The 18519-nt window shown below is 44.3% G+C and overlaps 1 protein-coding gene across 3 annotated transcripts in view; it reads right to left on the bottom strand.

The window, feature by feature from the left end:
- The window catches only part of LOC8028464 (aquaporin-10), a 63702-nt gene extending 47942 nt beyond the window's left edge, over positions 1–15760 (bottom strand). For 2 of the 3 annotated variants that reach the window (XM_029989270.3, XM_029989271.3), the window contains exon 1: positions 15374–15760. In XM_029989270.3, coding sequence (XP_029845130.1) covers positions 15374–15451 — 78 coding nt within the window. In that variant the 5' untranslated portion in view covers positions 15452–15760. The remainder of the gene's footprint in view (positions 1–15373) is intronic. The other variant, XR_005716089.3, reaches the window with a different exon arrangement.
- Between the last annotated feature and the right edge of the window lie 2759 nt (positions 15761–18519).

Here is an 18519-nt window from a genome sequence, read left to right as displayed (position 1 = left end):
TGCACAATGGCGGAACAAGCGACCACCACAAAACGTGACATTCCAAAACTGCATAAGCTGGGAATGAAGTGGCATTAGTAGACTTTCTAGGGTTGCAACATTGTGCGGGGATTCCTCAGCTTCCAACAGAGGTCACACTTTCGAAATGGGTTTAGAAGACGTTTCTACACCCTCTATCGATCTTCTTTTCTTATCCAACTCAACCAGAAAAATACCTCTCCCCCCCCCCCCCCTCAATATACTTGACTGCGTAGTGTATTTAGTGACCGTAGAGCGTGCCTGCCTGCTTTTCTTGCGAGTGCTATAGCTGATGCCACCCAAGCGTTGCTAAAGACAACGTGCTCGCTCCTGCAGCTTCGATTTCGCTGCTCATTTGTTCAAAAATAACACTTCCTTATTTTTTTCTTTAATCTTGATGTGTTTTTGTTTTTTTTTTGTCGTGCTTTTCTACCGACCTTTATATAGGTATAACCTGGGTTGTACTTTAAAGCCGCAGTGAAACTACTCCTATAACACCTACAAAAAAAAAAGTGTTCGCTGCAGAAATGAGGACATAGTTATGTGAGGGCATGCCTCACGCATGTCTTTAAGCATGTTTGCTTCATGCATACTTTTGCTTGGGACATTTCTGCAGACGGTATTTTTTTACGATGTATTGGCAAATGCTCTCCCGCAAAGCACCACTCGCGAGAACGGGTCGCCGTAACCTGCGGAGAGAACTCGGCGAGCGACCATACAAAGCTCAAGCTCGTGCGCTTCTCGCGCATGAGTTGCGGTGACGTCCTCAGAGCGACCCCGAGCTTCGATTGGCTCCAATTGGCTCCGATTGGAAGGATAGCCGGTCGGCCTCAATGCTATAGCTGCCTCGGGGCTACCCACTATCCTTCCAATCGGAACCAATCGGAGCTTGAGGTAGTTCCGACGACGTCACTGCAACCCCATCCCGAGAAGCGGACGAACCAAAAAACATACGTTCAGGCCTAAAGATACAGTGTGGGCTATGAGACTGAGCATTAACGTTTCGGTGGGCTCAGTGCCACGGCGCAGGCTGCCGTACACCTTCTCCCTTCAATTAGGCGATTAGGCGCCTTGGGAGGGCCACGTTCGAGCGTAGTCTAAAGGATACCATATAATCTAATTTATGATTAGCGTGTTCCCTCCGTTGATAGTGCTTGTATGCAAACTTGGCCCCGTTTATTTGGGGTCCGTTTTGAAACGTACGCTATCGTAGCTGGAACAAAGATCAGCGGACAAAAGGGACAGTCGCCATAGTTCGAGTGTACAATTAAAAGCAACGGAATAATAGTGTCCGCGAAATATTTAATGTTTGGATAGAGTAATTAGAAGGCAAAGGCCATATCATTACGTACTTATCAGCACGCTCAGAGGAACGTTGACAGCAGCGGTCCCAGAGGCGCGAAGGCTCATGTATATTTATTTATATGCCACGTGGAAGGGAGTGGGCTTTAATAACCGGCAATATGGCGGCGCTGTGAAAAAGCGTTTAGAGAGAGAGAGAGAAAAAGAGAGAGAGAGTTTTGTAAAGGTTGTCCTTCCTTCCCCATGTCGGAGGTTGAAAAAGGCGAGCCTTCTTTTTTCAGGTCAACAAAATAAGGTGTGGTACTCCGTTTTTTTATCGCTTTGTTTTGTTGTTATACTTTTTTTTTGTGTGTGGGGCGCCGTCTCGAGCTTTTTACAGTCGCCATTTTGTTGTTCACTCGCTCTCTTGTGTCGTCGTATTGCTCTTTACTTTTTTTTAAGGGTCGTATTTTGTCTAGTTTTGTCTCGTTATGCATGGTACGTTGTCACAGCAGGTAGGCAGCGTTGAAACGCCGCTTTTTTGTTTGTTTTTGTTCCGCGGAGGCGTAGAAGCTTAAGTGCTCAATTAAGGGTTACACTAGTTATTATTGTTTCTGCGATATCACAGATACCGTAAGAGAAACCGATCTTTTTTCTTTTTTTTTTTTGAACTTATCTACATATTTTTCGGCGACGCTAGATCTCTCTCAGATGAGATGTCGCCGCGACAGACAAGAGGGCGGAGTCTGTCCTTGGAAGTTCGATTTCATTTTTTATTACATTATTTTTGTTTTTGTTATATTCGTTTCGGAAGCCTTTGTGGGCAACTCGAAGTGCGTGTTTAGGTCACAATATAAATATATATATATATATATATATATATATATATATATATATATATATATATATATACATATATTTTTTTGCGTTGTATATTGTTACCGCGATGATATCATTATTTTATCGGCGCAGCCACTCAGACAAGATCTGGCGAACAAAAACGGGACACGGCGCGAATCACCGCTTTGACCCGCCCGGTCAATGTGAGAACTCACATTCTCAGCCTTCACACTCTTACGACCTCTCACTTTCACTTTCTTGCGCTTTTTTTTTTTTTAGTTTTAATTTGGCGTTATATTATATTTTTTGGGTGGGAGGGTTCTCTTAGTTTGTTACACGCTGAGTGCTATTGTTCTTTTCTATGCGTGTGCAACGACCGGCACGTCAGTAGACCGATCGACAGCAAGGTGTCAAATCGCAAGCTCCAGTGTGTGACGACTTTGTCGAAACCGTTCGCCGCGATAAAGCGTGACGAACCGGCGCGTTTCCCGGTCAGTCTCGTATTCATTGCCTATGCGTTTACAAACACGTCTGATTTCACGCTTATTTTATGTGGGTTCAAATTGCTGCTTATTGCCGGCTATTATGAGTATTATTATTATTGCGAAGCAGAGCGCCTGTTGTGTCAGTTGTGCGTAAGTTCTAATCTAAAAAAAAAAAGATATTTATCTGATTTTATTTTTCTACAGAGTGCTTGGAAGACAGATCGGTGCAAGCTTCACAATAAATTCTCAAAATGTAAAAAATAAATAAATAAATAACGAAACAATTTTGGAGTTGTGTATGTTGTTTCACGTGTTCCCACCATAGACTATACATATGTGTTTAGGTAGAAATATTTTAGTTCAGTCTCGGTATTTCTAGAACTTTTCGCGTGAATCGTATCGATTAATTGGCTCTACGAATTCGATGAAAAACATACATATAGACTAAAACATACTAGATATAGACTAGTCTATATCTATAGACATACATATAGACTAAAACATACTAAACATACATATAGACTAACACGCTTTTACTTACAAGTCCGCCTTTGTCCACACCTGGTGTAGGCATTGCGCGTGCGCAGACACGATATGCGGTGCGCAAGTCCGTCTGCTTCTTTTGCGGGGGTTCTGATTGGCTCTGATTAAAGGATGATGGGTAGACCTCGAGGCAGCTTGCTTTGAGGTCTACCCACTATCCGTCCAATCATAGCCAATCAGAGCTCTGCGTCGTCCTGACGTCACCACAACCCCTCCAAAAGAAGCAGTCGAACTTTCGCTCCGCATGGAGGTCAAGCTATTGCGCATGCGCCGCGCCGAGGGCAGCGCCACCGCTGCGGCGTGACGTCACAGCCGCATGGCTGTGACGTCACGCGGCTGTAACGTCATACGCACAATTTGTTTTCCGCATGTTTTTAAATGCGATTTTTAGACTTATCTGGGTTTGAGGTTAGATCACGAATGTCGGTATTGGAAACGTATGCCTGGCGGGAAGTGAGAAAGAAAAGTAAGGTAGACAGAATGTTGGGAGGACGAAAAATGTAGAGGCGGTTAACGGCGATCTTCGTCGCTCTTGTACGTCTGCTGTCGGCGGTTGAACCAACCACGCACAAAAAAAAAAGCGTAAAATCACGATGCATTCATTGTCCCCGATTGGTTTGGCCGGTAAAAGCAAACGCACAAAGTTAAGAACTGTCGTTTTGGTTGTTCACGACGTTCAACGTAACAGCGCATCCGAAAGGCAAACCCTCTAAAGGACATGCGAGCGACTCTACAATCCATTCGGATTGTTGGCCGCGTTCGGACTCGGACGCGAAACGAGGTATATACAGAACTCGACTCGAAGAACAAGAAGCTAACATTCGTTTCCTTCGATGTTGTTATAGCATTTTCTTTTGCGAAGAGACTGGCGGCGAGTGCGGTTCAAACTTATATAGTTGGCTCCCTATCCTGTTACAATTCCACACCGACTTAAATTATTTCCGCGGCGCGGTCTCTTTTTTTCCCCCAAATGCATACCCCTTTTAACTTCCCGTTTCGCCCGACTGATACGCTGTAATGTCCGTCCGCAGCCTTTGGAGAGCCGTTGGCCTCGGATGGGTGCAGCTAGGCTACACAATCCGTTTCAGCCTAGTCCAACAAAGCGCAAACGTTACGGCCCTCCTTTAGCCAATCAGAGCGCCAGAAGGAACCACGTGACAGCTCTCCGTTGCAGGAGCGCACTCTTACGGTAAGATGTCACGTGTCTCAGTCCGACGCTGTGATTGGCCGCTGGGGGGCCGTAGTCTGCGCTCTTTGAGGACTTTTGTTGAAACGGAGGATACCCGAATCCGTAACGGCGTTGTTGGAGAATCGTTTGGGTGAGCACGACGCGCTGCTATTTTTTTTTTTTCTTTCCTGGTTCACTCGAAGCCGTCTGCTCCAGATAGTTTCTAGTTCCTCTGGTCTTTCTTACATCCGGCTGGCTTAGCGACCTCGGAAGTTACTTCCGGACAGTCGCTGCTGCGATGCACAGTCTAACCGTTCTGCAGCACAATGAGTGGGTTTTGAGTGTGTCTCTCTTAACTCTCTGAATTAGGCAGATGAAACGAAATGAAGAAGTGAACGTGAAGTAGGTAAAAAAAAGTAGGGAATATGAAAGAGTAACTTTTTTTTTCAACAAGATTGTCTGAAAGAGCTAGATACGCACTGTACAACAACGGGTTGTTTTAATTAAAGGTCCCTGCATTGCTCCGTAAATGAGGCGGTTTAATGCCGGGGAAAGGTTTTTTCGGCACTTAAAAAACACGTAGGATATGAACAAAAAAAAAAATGTTTCGTGGAGCTAAGTTCGGAATGCGAGTTCTGAAACAACTGGCCAATTATGATGTCGACTGTCACAATTATGTTTTTCAGTTATTTTTGCACCATTTTTTTTTTGTTCCTATTTCAAGGTGACTCTAGGGCATGTGTTGCAATTTTCGTAACGTTGAGCGTATGTGAGCGTTTTTTGTGGTGTTGTCATATCAATATTTAAGGGGTACTTCGAAACTATATCTGGAGAATTCAGTATGAAATATACTTCTATTTATCTATCTATCTATTTTGAAATAATTAAAAAAAAACATAGAGCCAATTGTTTTTCTGTAGAACGAAAAAAAAAAACTTTAAACGGGGTCAAACAGGACAACATAACGAAGAGAAAGAGAGCGCAAATGATGAGACGATGTCCCTATAACCTCCCAGTAAGAAAAACTGCGATTACAATGACATTACAAGGAACAACTCAGTGGCTACCGTCTCATCGTGGGATCGACGGAAACAAAAGGGCCGACCGAATCGCAGCTGAAGCACGTGAACTCACCAACAGCACTCTTCACGTGCCGAAGATCAACGAGGCCAGGCTTCTCATTGCATGTGAGACGCAAAAAAAGACACCCGGATTTAGAAGTTGCTGGAGGAACCCCACCACCAGCGGACCCCAGCGAACTGGGGCGCCCAAAAGCAGCCCTTCTTCACCGACTCAGAACACGTTCAGCTTTTACGGCATCTTGGCTCTACCGCATCAAATGCGTGGGCAGCCCACACTGTCAGATATGCCAAGTTCCCGAGGATATAGAACATCTCCTTTGTGACTGCCCAATCTTCGACGCTCAGCGTTCTAGACTCCACCTTGAGCTTCGTCAAATAGGCGCAGCAAGGCAGAGCCTTTCGCGCCTGCTTTTCCCGCCTGGTCCCAGGGGCATCGCTACGAAAACATTCGCCCTGCTGCTGACTTTCCTGGAAGACACCGGTCTGGATGACCATCTTTAGTGCTTGTTGTTCCTTCCAGTTTCCAGTACGGCGGGCCCGGCTTGGCGCAAGGCCTGTGACTGTGACGGGTAGCATGACCTCCTGCCATTGAGGTGGCAGATCTGACACTGCTGGACTATACACCGCTTAATATCTTTTGATCAGTGTGTGTCTTGTTTGAACCTTCTTCTCTTTCTTCCTTCTCTCTCTCTCTTTTTCTTTTATTGCTCAGAGCGGGACTGGCAGGCCCCCCATTAGAAGGAGTCTTCCTTCACGCTCCTCCCCTCCCCTTCTTGGTTTTTAAGTATATTTCAACGCTTACGCACACAAGGAACAACTACAACAAATCTGACAGTGTGGTCGTACCTATCGCGTTTGAAATAGTACATGGTTCGCACTTGCCCACACAGAACAAAAGTATATGTGAGTTGGCTTTCCTGCCGAACACTGAAACAGCCAATCGCGGAGAACAAATGAAAGGTCCCAGGAAATGACGAAGTGTGGAACGCAACCGCCGCTGCGCGCTGATGGGCCAATCAGACAACTTTAAAAAGAGCACCATCATAGCGTCCATCATGTTCTGGACGTGTTCTATCATCGCTTAATGAATCAAAAACAGAACTGTGGTGTCATCGTTGCCGAGCGCGTACTTTCTGCACTGCAGCACATATTTCGCAGCATCGAATATTTTTTTTTTCCTCGGCAAATATAGCTAAGAATGATCAACCGTATAGACCAGCAGCCTTTTTGCAAACAAGCCCGCGTTGGCCCACACCAGGTGTGGGCACTGCGCCTGCGCAGAAACGAAATTCGCATGAAGTGAAGCGTCTGCGCATGCGCAGTGCCGTCGACAGCGCCGCCGCAGCTGCCTGACGTCACGGCCGCGTGTTGGTCGATGACGTCACGTACATGGTACGAATTGGGCGCGGTGTTTCCACGTGGAGTGAATCCCCGTCCAATGGGCGGGGATGCGTTGCCGGTGGAGTGTATTGTTTACCGCGTCGCTCGTAGTCGCCGCTTATCGGGACCCAAGGCTGCAGTCCCGTGAGAGCTGCGTTCCGGCGTGTTGTATCATCCCCGATGATATCGTGGACCGTGTAAACAGCCTCGTCCCACGGTATCAATCTCGCGGTGTCTTGAGCGGCCGAGAACGGTTTCACACCTCGAGCGCGCTTTGACTTTGGGGGTTGGCTGTCGACTTTTATCGGTGTTCTTCTCTCGTTTTCGGGGCTAACATGTTTACAGCATTCTGCACCTCGATAAGTTGAGTTTCTTGCTCACTGGCGGGAAAGCAGTCCGCTTCTAGAAACGTGGCATAGTGGTAACAAAGAACGAACGGGAAATAGAGCGAAAAAAAATAAATAAAAGCGGACAAGGACAGCAAGCTCGGGGTTAGGCGTATTCGCTTTGCCAAGACACGTTGGTTGATAAATTTGTTGTCAGCTTTAGTTTTTCGTTTATACGAAGCCAACAACTGCTGTGTAATGTGTATCGCAAAAAAAAAAGAAAGATATATATATATATATATATATATATATATATTCCCCGTTAAGGGTGGAGCGTCTAGTGGGGTCTTCTTAACACAGACTGTGGCACGACCTTTCGTGACACTTTGATTACCCGCCAAAAATGAACGGACCAATTATGCCGCTAAATTTAGCAGGCCAAGACGGACGTACGCGAAACTCTCAACTGCGAAACCCCGTCAAAAAAAAAATAAAAAAAAAACAAAACAACGATTATTGTTGTAAAAACAAAAGCCCGAAAGAAAATCCCGTGAAATCCCGAGAGATCCCCACCCTCGAAACTTAACCCACCCCTATTTTGGGCTTGATTTGCTATTTTCTTTTAAACACCGAAAGATAGCCCACCCCTAGTAATCGTATGTTCGGATCATCAATGACCTCAGCGTAAATGCGTCTAGTTAGCTATGGCGGGATATAAGCGAACATTGCTGACTGGGAAGTACAGTCATCTTTGCTTCATTGCCCCTTGCCACAATAACAAGTTTGACAGAATCACATAATCTAAAAATAGCATGTTTTAAACTTTTCTCGATTGCACACCGATAGTTAGCCCACTCCTCATTGTCACTCACTTTTCATTCGATTTTAGGTGGGCTATCTCTCGGGTATCTACGGTACGCTTCATTGCAAGAAAAAAGAAACGCGAAAGGCGACGAATTCTTCTTTAAAATTTCAAACCCGGCTATACGGCGGAAACCTGCGTAAAATGAACGACGACGCATTTGTGCCCGCCACGACAGACCGCAGCGACCGCCTGCGCCGTGCCCATTCCCTGTCCGTGGCCGGTAACGCCAGCGACGCGGGAGTCCTTAATGGGAGCGGCGCATTCGATAGACCATCGACAGACGCGTGTAATATCCCCGCCGCAGTCGACAACGGCCGTCCAATAATCGGAGACGACGTTGAACCGCCCGGGGGGGGTCGCGTTCAGCGGGGCAAGGGCGACCCGTGCAGGCAGCTCACGACGGAACAACGGAGCTCTCACGAATCTCGCTCGCCGCTTTCGTGTTCGTGTTTATAACGCCGGCGTTCTCATGGTTCGTTAGGTCGCCAGTGTCGCAAACCCGATAGTATGCCCCCTGGCGGTGAGTGCGTCGAAGGTCGCAGCGGTGAAGTAGTGTGACGTAGTCGGATCGGGTGACGCAAAAATCCAAAAGTGAAAGACGCGCTATCCTGGTTGTGCCCGCTATAAAACTATTGTCAACGTTTTTTGAGGACCATGGTCCGCGTACTGTGCAGCGGGTGTGTACTATACAGTCGAGAAAGTACGGCACTTAAAATGCGTGCAATATTTTGTGCACATTGAGGCAACGAAATCTGCTACATATGGCGGGCACCCTCCAAATTTGGCGGACGTTTCGCCGTTACATGATCGCGGAGGATGTGGGAAAAGAAAGGGGGGGGGGGGGGGGGCTTAGAACGTGTGCTATGTTAAAGGATTTTCCAGACATACAATAGAAAAGTTAATCGTCGGAGAGAAAATAGATGTACCATAGTCTAGGGCGACACCGTGATTGCTAAATAAAGTCTAAACATGAATATTAAAAAAAAAAAATCGCGCCGCAATTTTTTACAAACACGCACCTCTTAATAATAATAATAAACTTTATTTAAAGTGCCCCAGATCAATCATTACGGGCTTTAGTTTGGTGCACTTAGATAGCAGTGTCGTAGTGCTGGATTTTTGACGTAACTTAAAAGTGGTCAACGCTAACTTTGACCACTTACAAGTGGTTAGCGTTGACGACTGACAAGTGGTCAACGCTAACCTTACAAGTGGTCAACGCCAGCTTTAGCATACAGCCAGGACTCGTCTTCTCTCGCTGATTGGACGCGAGTCGTGGGCTTGCGGCATTTAGTCCCCGGCATTATAGCCGATAAGAACGCCAACGACAGAATCACAGAGAGAAGCCTGTACATGAGAGGCCACGCCTTGCATTTCTTGAGGTGTCGGTCGCTATAGCAACGTCTAGCGAGTTATATGCTAAGAAAATCGGAAAGGCGTATGTGCCGTGCTAGCGTCATAAAAAAATAAAATAAAAAAAGGTTCGAAAAGTCAACGAACGAAGAACAGGAACTCACGGGCCAGATGTCGCTGTCGTCCGTTTTCCTCTTGCATAGTTTTTTTTTTTTTTTTTACTTTATGTTATTGTACAAATTCGCCCAACTTTTCATACTTTTAAGTGCTAACGCCGTTAGTGAAACTGATAAGCACCGGAGTTAAGAAGGCGTGGTCTATTTCGGGTAAGCGTCGCTTTTAAACTTTCTAATATATTTTTTTCCAATGATGATTATAAGAGAGGCAGAGAGAACGATATATCAAGGACCCTAGAGCGTTTTGGTACATTAAGCGGCGTAGATAAAACACCCTTGGCCAAAGGCATTGCAGCTCCAGTTAAAGTCACACCTTCACGGTTACCTCACCCCGCCCCAAGGTCCCGATTGCGGCGGCATCAAATTTACGTGACGTCATGAAATTGAAGTTTTCGCGCTTTCTTTTCTTTAAACACACGCCATGCTCCCAAGAGGTCGTCGAAGCGAGTCTAGATCTCGTCATTTAGTGCGTGGTATGCAACGTTAAACCGAACGTACGTTACGTTCTCGTCGTACTGAGTCACTCTCGCAAAGTCTCGTTAGGCAGCCCGTTTTTAGTGAGTGCACGACTCTCACTGTGTTTCTCTTTCTTATTTTCCCCCTCCTCACCGCTTCCTCCTCTCCCCAATTGGTTGTTATATGGGGCCAAGGCCTAGGCGCGATGTTGTGGCGTCCCTTTATTAATTCCCCTTGAGCTGGCCGAGCTTTTTTCTTTTCTATATCTTTTTTTTTATCACTGGTTTATCGATCTCCGGTGCTGTCTCGGTTGTTTATGCCGCGGCTCGTGTACAGGCTTTCACCCTCACGTCCTTGTTAATTATTGTAAGCTTTCTTTTTTTTTCTGTCTCCGATAGTTTACACATGGCGGGATATTTCGAACAGACAGCCGCGCATAACCAAACCTTTCCGGGTTCGTATGTTTATGGACTCTCCTCGCTCACTCAAAATTCTGTAGTTGTAGGAGGTCCTTTCTTCGATATTGCCAAATGCTCGAAAAAAAACAACCTCCCCCAATAACCCCGCCGCGGTTTTCTCATGATCAATTATCCCGGGTCCGTTGATTTCTGAAGGGAGCGCGCTACCGAAGAACCACGCCAGCTGCTTCTGCGCATATGAAATAAATGAGTCACTCTCTGAGTGAGCACTGGCGATCGGCTCCCCATAGTAAGGTGTCGATCGCGGCATGTATAGATGCACAAGAACACGTTAGGGTTTGGTAAGGTGTCGCAGACGCGCACACGACTCATATATATATATATATATATATATATATATATATATATATATATATATATATATATTACTTTTTTCGGTGTGGCGGGTTAGTAAAGTTGTTTTTCGCACACGCGTAGCCGCGCCCTAAAGTTGGTTCAATAGACGCAGCCATTTTAATTCCTCCACACTCGTAAGGCCCACCGGGTGTATGTGGGCGGAATAAAACGCACGATTGATCGATCTGATAAACATAGCAGCGAGATAATCCACCGTTGGAGGAAATCAAGTTTACCAGTTCAATTTATATCACCCACAAATTAAAAGCCTTAAAAAGAATGCGAGGCTTGGCGAGCTCCGCGCATTTTATAATTGCGCTGAAGCTAATGAGATCGCAGTGAGGTATACACACATTTATAATACATTCGCGGACCGATAGTAATCTACATGTTTCCGTGGATGTAGCATCAGCATAAGCGCAGTCAATGTATTTACGTTAACGGAACCGGGAACAATGGTAGTAGCACCGTATCTATTAATACCGACCGATTGATCGCTGCATCAATCATAACGCCAACAAGCGATCACCTCTGCGCTCATTCAGTCTAGTATTTTGGTTCGGCAATAAACCCTTTCCAAACCACATCGAGCAACATTGACGGTGTCATTTTTTGAGTTCTTAATTTCTAGGTTAGGTGGCGCAAGCTACCGTCCGTTCTAAAAGGTGTAAAGCCGTTAGCATCCATCCATCCATTGGATGGATGCGGAAAGCAAGTCGTCTGCTTCTTGCGCAGGAGTTGCGGTGACGTCAGAGCGACTCCGGGCTCTGATTGAAAGAATAATAGACCTCAATGCTAGATCGATGCTTTGAGGTCTACGCACTATTTTTTTTTTTTTTTTTTTATCAGCCAATATGAGTTCGGCGTTCTGACATCTTCGCAACCCCTGTGCAAGTAGCAGACGACACTTGCACTCCGCATACATGCTCGGAATGCGGAATAAAAAAAACAAAAAAAACTTGTTGTTGGGCTAGTTGGTGATGAACGTTCTGAACCATCGTTAAAAGCGCCGAAAAAGACAAAATATTTAACAGCCCGTGTTTTCTATCTGGTCTTTTTAGTGCTTTTAACCATGGTTCAAAACGGACTCGGAATTATTGGCGCAGCAGCTCTACGTTTGAAAATGGTCTATATTGTACAAATTCCACTCGATGCTAGGTTGCCTTGTGATAATTAGGCCTAGCTTTGTGTCTTCACAGTCACAGCGTTAAATAATCATATAATTGTTGAAAATATTACTTAAACTCGGTTTTTTTTTTGCATTCATGTGTCCTTTTGGACCGCACGTTCTCGCAGCAAGGTCAATGACCGCTGTTTCGCAGTTGAGGCCCGAGGCTACGGGAGAGGTTGGCTTTACAAATGAAACTTCCGAGGTCGATGACCTAACAATATTTACATTATCGAGATTGGTTAGCGAACTCTGTAAGTCAGGTTTTAATAGAACAAACGTAAGGCTTTTTTTTTATTTCTATTTCTAGGCTTTTTTTGTTTCGTTTTAGACAGCGACAGTTTAAGAAACTCGAGACGTGATAAATGCTGAGCATCTTAATATCGCTTCAGCGGGAACACTGTAAACCACTCCTTCAATTTAATTAACCATTCAGTTTCTATGGGTATATGTAGCTTTAACAAATAGAAACACGTAATCGGCGGCACTTACATATTGAAACATTGTTTATAATACGATAATTGCGAGAAAGTATGAGTAACAGTATAGTTGACAACGGAACGTACACTTCCCGAGGTTTTGAAGCTTGTATTTTTAGTTTATCACCATCGGCAAAAATAATCTTTTATAAATAGCGTATCGCAGTTCGACAAAAAAGCAGCGAACGGAACTGATGAACCAAAGCTACCAAAACGCAAAATACAAATAACCCATTTTGTTTTTCTTCCCCCCTATAGCCTATGTGATTATCGCCGCTTCGTGCACGAAGCGTGCTCACAATACCACCCGATCAACAGGCAGTTTGATAGATTGATTGGCTCCCCCCCGCCCTGGATTGAAGGAAACGTGCATGGCCATCTGTCAACGACTGGTCATACATACCATGGTTATCGGGACGACGATACAATACGCGCCACTTATCATTTACGCGGTTTTCGGGGAAATGGGCGCTTACACATATATACGTCAGACGCGGGCACGACTTTTAGCTCCCCGGTCGATTCGGACTGCCAGCCGCGGCGTCTATTTGGAACAAAGTGCGCTTAAACGCTGACAGAACGGACACAATAAGACGCATTAAGAAATAGCCCTCGTTCCCCGGAGCTGTGGGAAAATGTGGCGTGGATGCGAAGGTCGTCGGGTTGTTTCTTTCCGCAATAAAGGTCTCCTTCGTACTTTATTTTTTTATTTGAAATATTAGACCGGTGCCTACTATTGAAAGACTACATTTCAGAAATTGTAGGTACGTTAAGTTTATATGCTGCCATTTTTTTTTTTCATTTACTTTGGTAAGCGGTAGCAAACCCATTACAAAGCTAACTAAAAAATAAGAAAGAAACACGTTTTACTGAGATTTTTTAGGATCCGACTGTTCCTAGTTTGAGTATTAAGTAATTCAGTACTTGATAATAATTGAAACACTTTTTTTTTTATTTGATAATTTAGAGACCTTCCGAATCTTAGGAAACACGGATCGTGGCCAGTCTGGAGTATCTTATTTCTCCCTACCCAATCAGATCACGGAGTAGGAAGAGTGATTGTAATAAGCTGTGTTCTGTATTTGTTAAGTTGGTCAATAACCTTATTTCGAAAATATCGTTTTCATTTTATTTTTCAACTTAAGAGATGAAGGTAAGCTTAATCACATTCTTAATTAACCAATAGGTGTAGCGTTATTGTATATGTGCCATTGATCGCCCCTTTGAGCGAACTGTTGTATACCGCGTAGAAGAGGTTTTCATCTTCTAATATTTCATAGTTCACTACGACGCGTTCCTCAGAGCTGTGCAATATTCACGAAACATGGAGCGGAATCATGGCAAAACCGCGCTCTGTGTTTTTTTTCTCCTAATTCTTATGTTGTTAGTGATTATATTTTTAGAATTGTTTCTTCAACTCAAATTCGCTTAGTCTGTATCTTATGTAATAAATTCATTTCAGTATATCTTGCATACTCCTAATTCTTGTTTTGCAACAATTTACCATTACGTTCTATTATATATTTTATTCGCGATATCTCTATGACCATAGCGATATTTGAATTGAACATGCAAATTTTTAAATATAATTTGAGTGGGTGCTACGCCCAGGCTTTTCGTCCAAATATATTCGAGGCAGTGTCTATTCTTCCCGGCAGCCAGGAGAATAATTTCCCGAAATTCTACCGGCAGTTGCCTCCCATGAGCTCTCTGAAATCATGTGACACGCGGCGCTAGGATCCTGGCTTTCTTATTCTCCCGGCGCTTCATGAAAACACATTGTTTCATGGACAACTTTTCGCGGATACAAGTTTCATGGACACAACGCTTCGCCGACACTAACACTTCATCGACACGACACTTCATTGACAATCGTTACGTGAACTGCACGCTGTATAGGAACATTTCGTCGCGCCTGTATTTACTGGGGCGCGTGTGAACCCTCCCGGCCCACGCGTTCACACCACTTCGCGATGGCACTCTGCGGCGCCTCATTACAAAAATGCTAACAGACGTGGCCCACCCAGGCACGCCGCTTCGTAGTGACAGTGTGGGGCGGCTAATTACAGAAAAAAAGATAATCTGAGCTGTCGCTGGGCCAGAGAGACGACTGCCGGAAGAAATTCGGGGAAATTATTTTCCCGGTTGCCGGGAGAATAGCCACTACCCATACTTAATAAAAAAGCAGAATGCACAAAACAGGTGTTCTTTTTAATAAAATTGTATGGGCTGTTACTACGCATCGACATAACGTACGAATTACGACATAACGTACGAGCTACGAAACATTTCTCTTAATTCTTCACAAAAGGCGAATTTTCATGTAGCATTTATTACATTGTATTCCATATATGAACTAATAGTTTAAAGCAAGTGAAAAATAGCAAAAAATAAATCTTCGTAAAGCACTAAAACAAATCACGAAGTAATGAAGATACATGCATTAACTCTAATAAAAGCCCTTGCGTCTACTTTCCCGCACAACACTCGGAGAGCCAATCACCGCTACTTACCGAGGCAGCTCAGCGAATGACGATGCCGAAACATGTTTAGACCAAAAAATGCAGTCTGAGTTGTGACGTTAAGCAATGCAAGCGTGACGTTTTGCATTGCTTAATGTCACAACTTAGACTGCATTTTTTTGGTCTAAACGATGTTTCGACGTCGTCATTCGCTGAGCTGCCTCCGTAAGTGGCGATGATTGGCTCTCCGAGTGTTTTGCGGTAAAGTAGACGCAAGGACTTTTTTTTAGAGTGTAGGTCAACAGACGCAGGATAATTAATGTTGTTTTTCCTTCTTTCGCGGTTTACGTACATAAATATCCAGAAAATGCACAGGGTCTATTGCTATTATGTATAATTTAAATAAATGAATTTTGCGTATGCATTAAAAAAATCAATATTAATTAAAGTTGTATTCGTATAAGAAATAGACTCACCACAAGAATGAATGTTCCCAGCATTTCGGCGAGAGATTCTCGAATAACAGCATTCTTGATCTTGAATCCGTCCAACATTTTCGTGGCTTCGACGTCGAACAAATAATTTAAACAATGAACAGAAAAAAAAAAAAAAATCGGACTCCTCCAAACAGGTGGTCACGCACTTTCACAGCACCCAAAAACGCGAGCGCCGAACAAAAAATGCGCCGGGTGGAATCGTTGAGTCTCGGAGACTTATCAGAACCGCTAGTAACAGTTAAACTATAAAACAGTTAAGAACAAAAATACTGCGGCGTTGCCAAAGGCAGCGACTGTTCCGTGTCGAACCGCCGCGGCAGGATATCTCAGATTGCCGGCGCTTCAAGCGTGCGGTTTCGGTTTTGTATTGTACCGGCGCGCCGGGCAGATGGAGAGAAGTCCGAACCGAACGCGATTGGCTCGGCGTCGTCACGTGGTATGCGTGACGTCACTGAACGCGGGAGAGAGGAGGAAAGAAGGCGAGGGGAAGAGGGAGGGGAACGTGCGGCAAAGTGAGCCCCAGCGAGTGTTCGCGAGAAAACTGCCTACAGTTTCAATTATATTATTGTCGCGCAGAACGCTTATAGGCTGAGCTTTAGTAATGATCATTTTGTGTGTGTGTGTGTGTGTGTGTGTGTGTCTGCCTTCGCACCCGCGTTAATTGCGTGTAATTGGACGCAGGCAGTTCAAGGACGTAATATCGGTTTTGGTTCGTGTTTTGCGGCGCTACCACTATGGTGAATGGTTTTTTTTCTGGGATACTGGGGAACCATACTAAGGTGTTAATGAAGTTCTCTGGACTGACGGTCGCTCGTTATTGAGATATGAATTTTTTCTCGTTGTTCCATTAATATTTTCTTTTTCTTTTTCTGGTGCCTATTGTTTATATACGATAATCTACAGAAGTTCCCTGGTGTACACTGTCGGGAAGGCTGTAGGGTTTGCCTGAGTTCAAGGAAGGAAATCCGACGCTCGTTTTAATTCGGCGTGAATCACGACGGTGGATCATTGAATCGAACAGCAAGCGATGGGAGCTGCGACCTTGCGCAGCAATATTCTCAGCACACACGCTCACGAAGATGACCGCCCGGGAATCATTACTTATCACTGCCTCGATATAAAGCCTGCCTGAATGGACTTGCCGAGTGTTATGTTTCTGAATTGTGAATTTCCTGAATTGCCTCTATTGCCTCCATCTGCTAACCAATTGACGTCTTGTTCTACGGTCAACAATAGGCCTTTTGCTAATAAATTACCCACCAAGGGGCATGATGCGAGGGAAGTTAGACGCGCTGCACGCGCTGGCGTCTGCAGCAGTGATTGTACTCATGCAAAAAGCTAGAAACAAATGGCAATTTGCACGCGACTCCGTATTTTCGGTTACTTAGTGCGTGCAGCGAGCGTACCTACGTTCCCAGAATTCTCCTTGGTGCTAGGGGAATTTGACGAAAGGTCGATTTAACGACTAGTCTGAACTATGGTTATTTTACTTTGATTTTAATCCTTGAAATAAACACCATCTGTCCCGCAAATCATGAATAAGAAGACGAGGTTTGGTTCGTTACTTGGGCTGGTTTAGGTGGGTACTATGTCATGTAACTTGCATCCTATCTAAAATTTAAAAAAAAATAAATAAATATACCCTACAACGGTTGAGGAAGACGTAAAATTAAATGTACCTTTTAAATTCATGTTGAACACTGATTGTTTTTTTTTCTAATTTTTTTTTTCAAAACTTAAAAATTGGAATTGTTTTTACCAGTACTGTGCCAGCTTCGAAAAACAGAATTACAGCAAAACTTAAAAGAAATTACTTTAGCATAACGTGGCGCCAACATTTTGGGGTACACGTTGATGGTTGTTTTCAAAAGCTTTAAATTTCCTCAAATTTAAAAAAAAAAAAAAAAAAAAAAACTCTCGCAATTCTTTAATTTCTTCATACCTCGTCTAACAATATCGTGATGATCGCAAAACCTCGTTCTGAGATGCCCACAATATCAATAAATTATTTAAATTTTTTTTAATAGTTGTTAAATCATAAAAGAAAAGTATTTAAAAATTGTTTTACCATAACCATGACCACCATGATGAGGCCATGGATCATGTTTGCTGTTTCATGCTACTCATGTTATCTCCTTATGCTTTAGTTATATGGGACCTTCTGAAGCATAATTCCTAGAAGCTGTCGACCAAAAGAGAATTGTGAAGTTCACATTTTAGTTCGCACTTGGCACTTTTATGAGATCATAATCATCCACGCATAAAAAGTACCGCATTAAACCCGGTAAAATATCAGAATGACAAAACGCGCGCGCAAAAAAAAAAAAAAGTGTAAATGAGCAATGTAACACGAGATAAAAAAAGAAAAAAAAAAAAGAAAAAGAAGACAATAAACACACCGGACAGTAACTTGCATTGCAGCTGTCGCAAGGTACGGGGAGGGGGGGGGGGGGGGGGGGGTTCAAATGCCAACCGCTAAGTCGTCGCACGGGTTTGGGTTCAGCCCGCGTGGATGTTAAATTCCCGGTATCTTCTTCGAACCGGTTGGCTCTGGTTCCGTTGTCTGTCGACAATAGACGAAACCGCCCGGCCTCTCCCTGCAGCGCCGAGGCAGACGAACTTCAGCCGTGACTGCTGTGCTCGTCAAGGAGGATCCTAGCCTCGTCTTTGTTCTTGTATCTGTATATTTGTTTGTTGGTCGGCGTCAACTAGCCTGCATAGCAAAAGCTCACGTATTGAGCGAGAGAGAGAGAGAGAAAAAAAAACCTATAGAAATAAAAGTACTTAAAAATTTTAAAGTCCGCCATTCGCCCCGACAGTCTTTTTGCTTTATTATGTTTGTGTCGGTTCGTTGAACCTTTGAGACTTTCTTGCTGGAAGCGGCAGCCAGACAATTCTTACTTAAAAAAAATATATATTTGTTAGTTTGTTAATAAAATTGCGTGGTTGTCGCGTGTTTTTCTTGTTTTAATTCCATCTTTTTCTCGTTGCTCTTCTTTTGTTCGAAACTCAATTTCTCTGGAGATGGTGCGTGTAATCTTCAAAGTACTCCGCGCCACCTCGCGACGAATTGCAACGGACGTCACGAACCAGTGGAGCTAATCCAGCGCTGCAAGCGCACCACG

Source organism: Ixodes scapularis, unplaced genomic scaffold (genome assembly GCF_016920785.2).
Source record: "Ixodes scapularis isolate PalLabHiFi unplaced genomic scaffold, ASM1692078v2 PGA_scaffold11__112_contigs__length_91849675, whole genome shotgun sequence".
Taxonomy (NCBI): domain Eukaryota; kingdom Metazoa; phylum Arthropoda; class Arachnida; order Ixodida; family Ixodidae; genus Ixodes; species Ixodes scapularis.
Note: the sequence above shows the minus strand (reverse complement) of the source record. Positions and strands in the feature narration are given on the sequence as shown.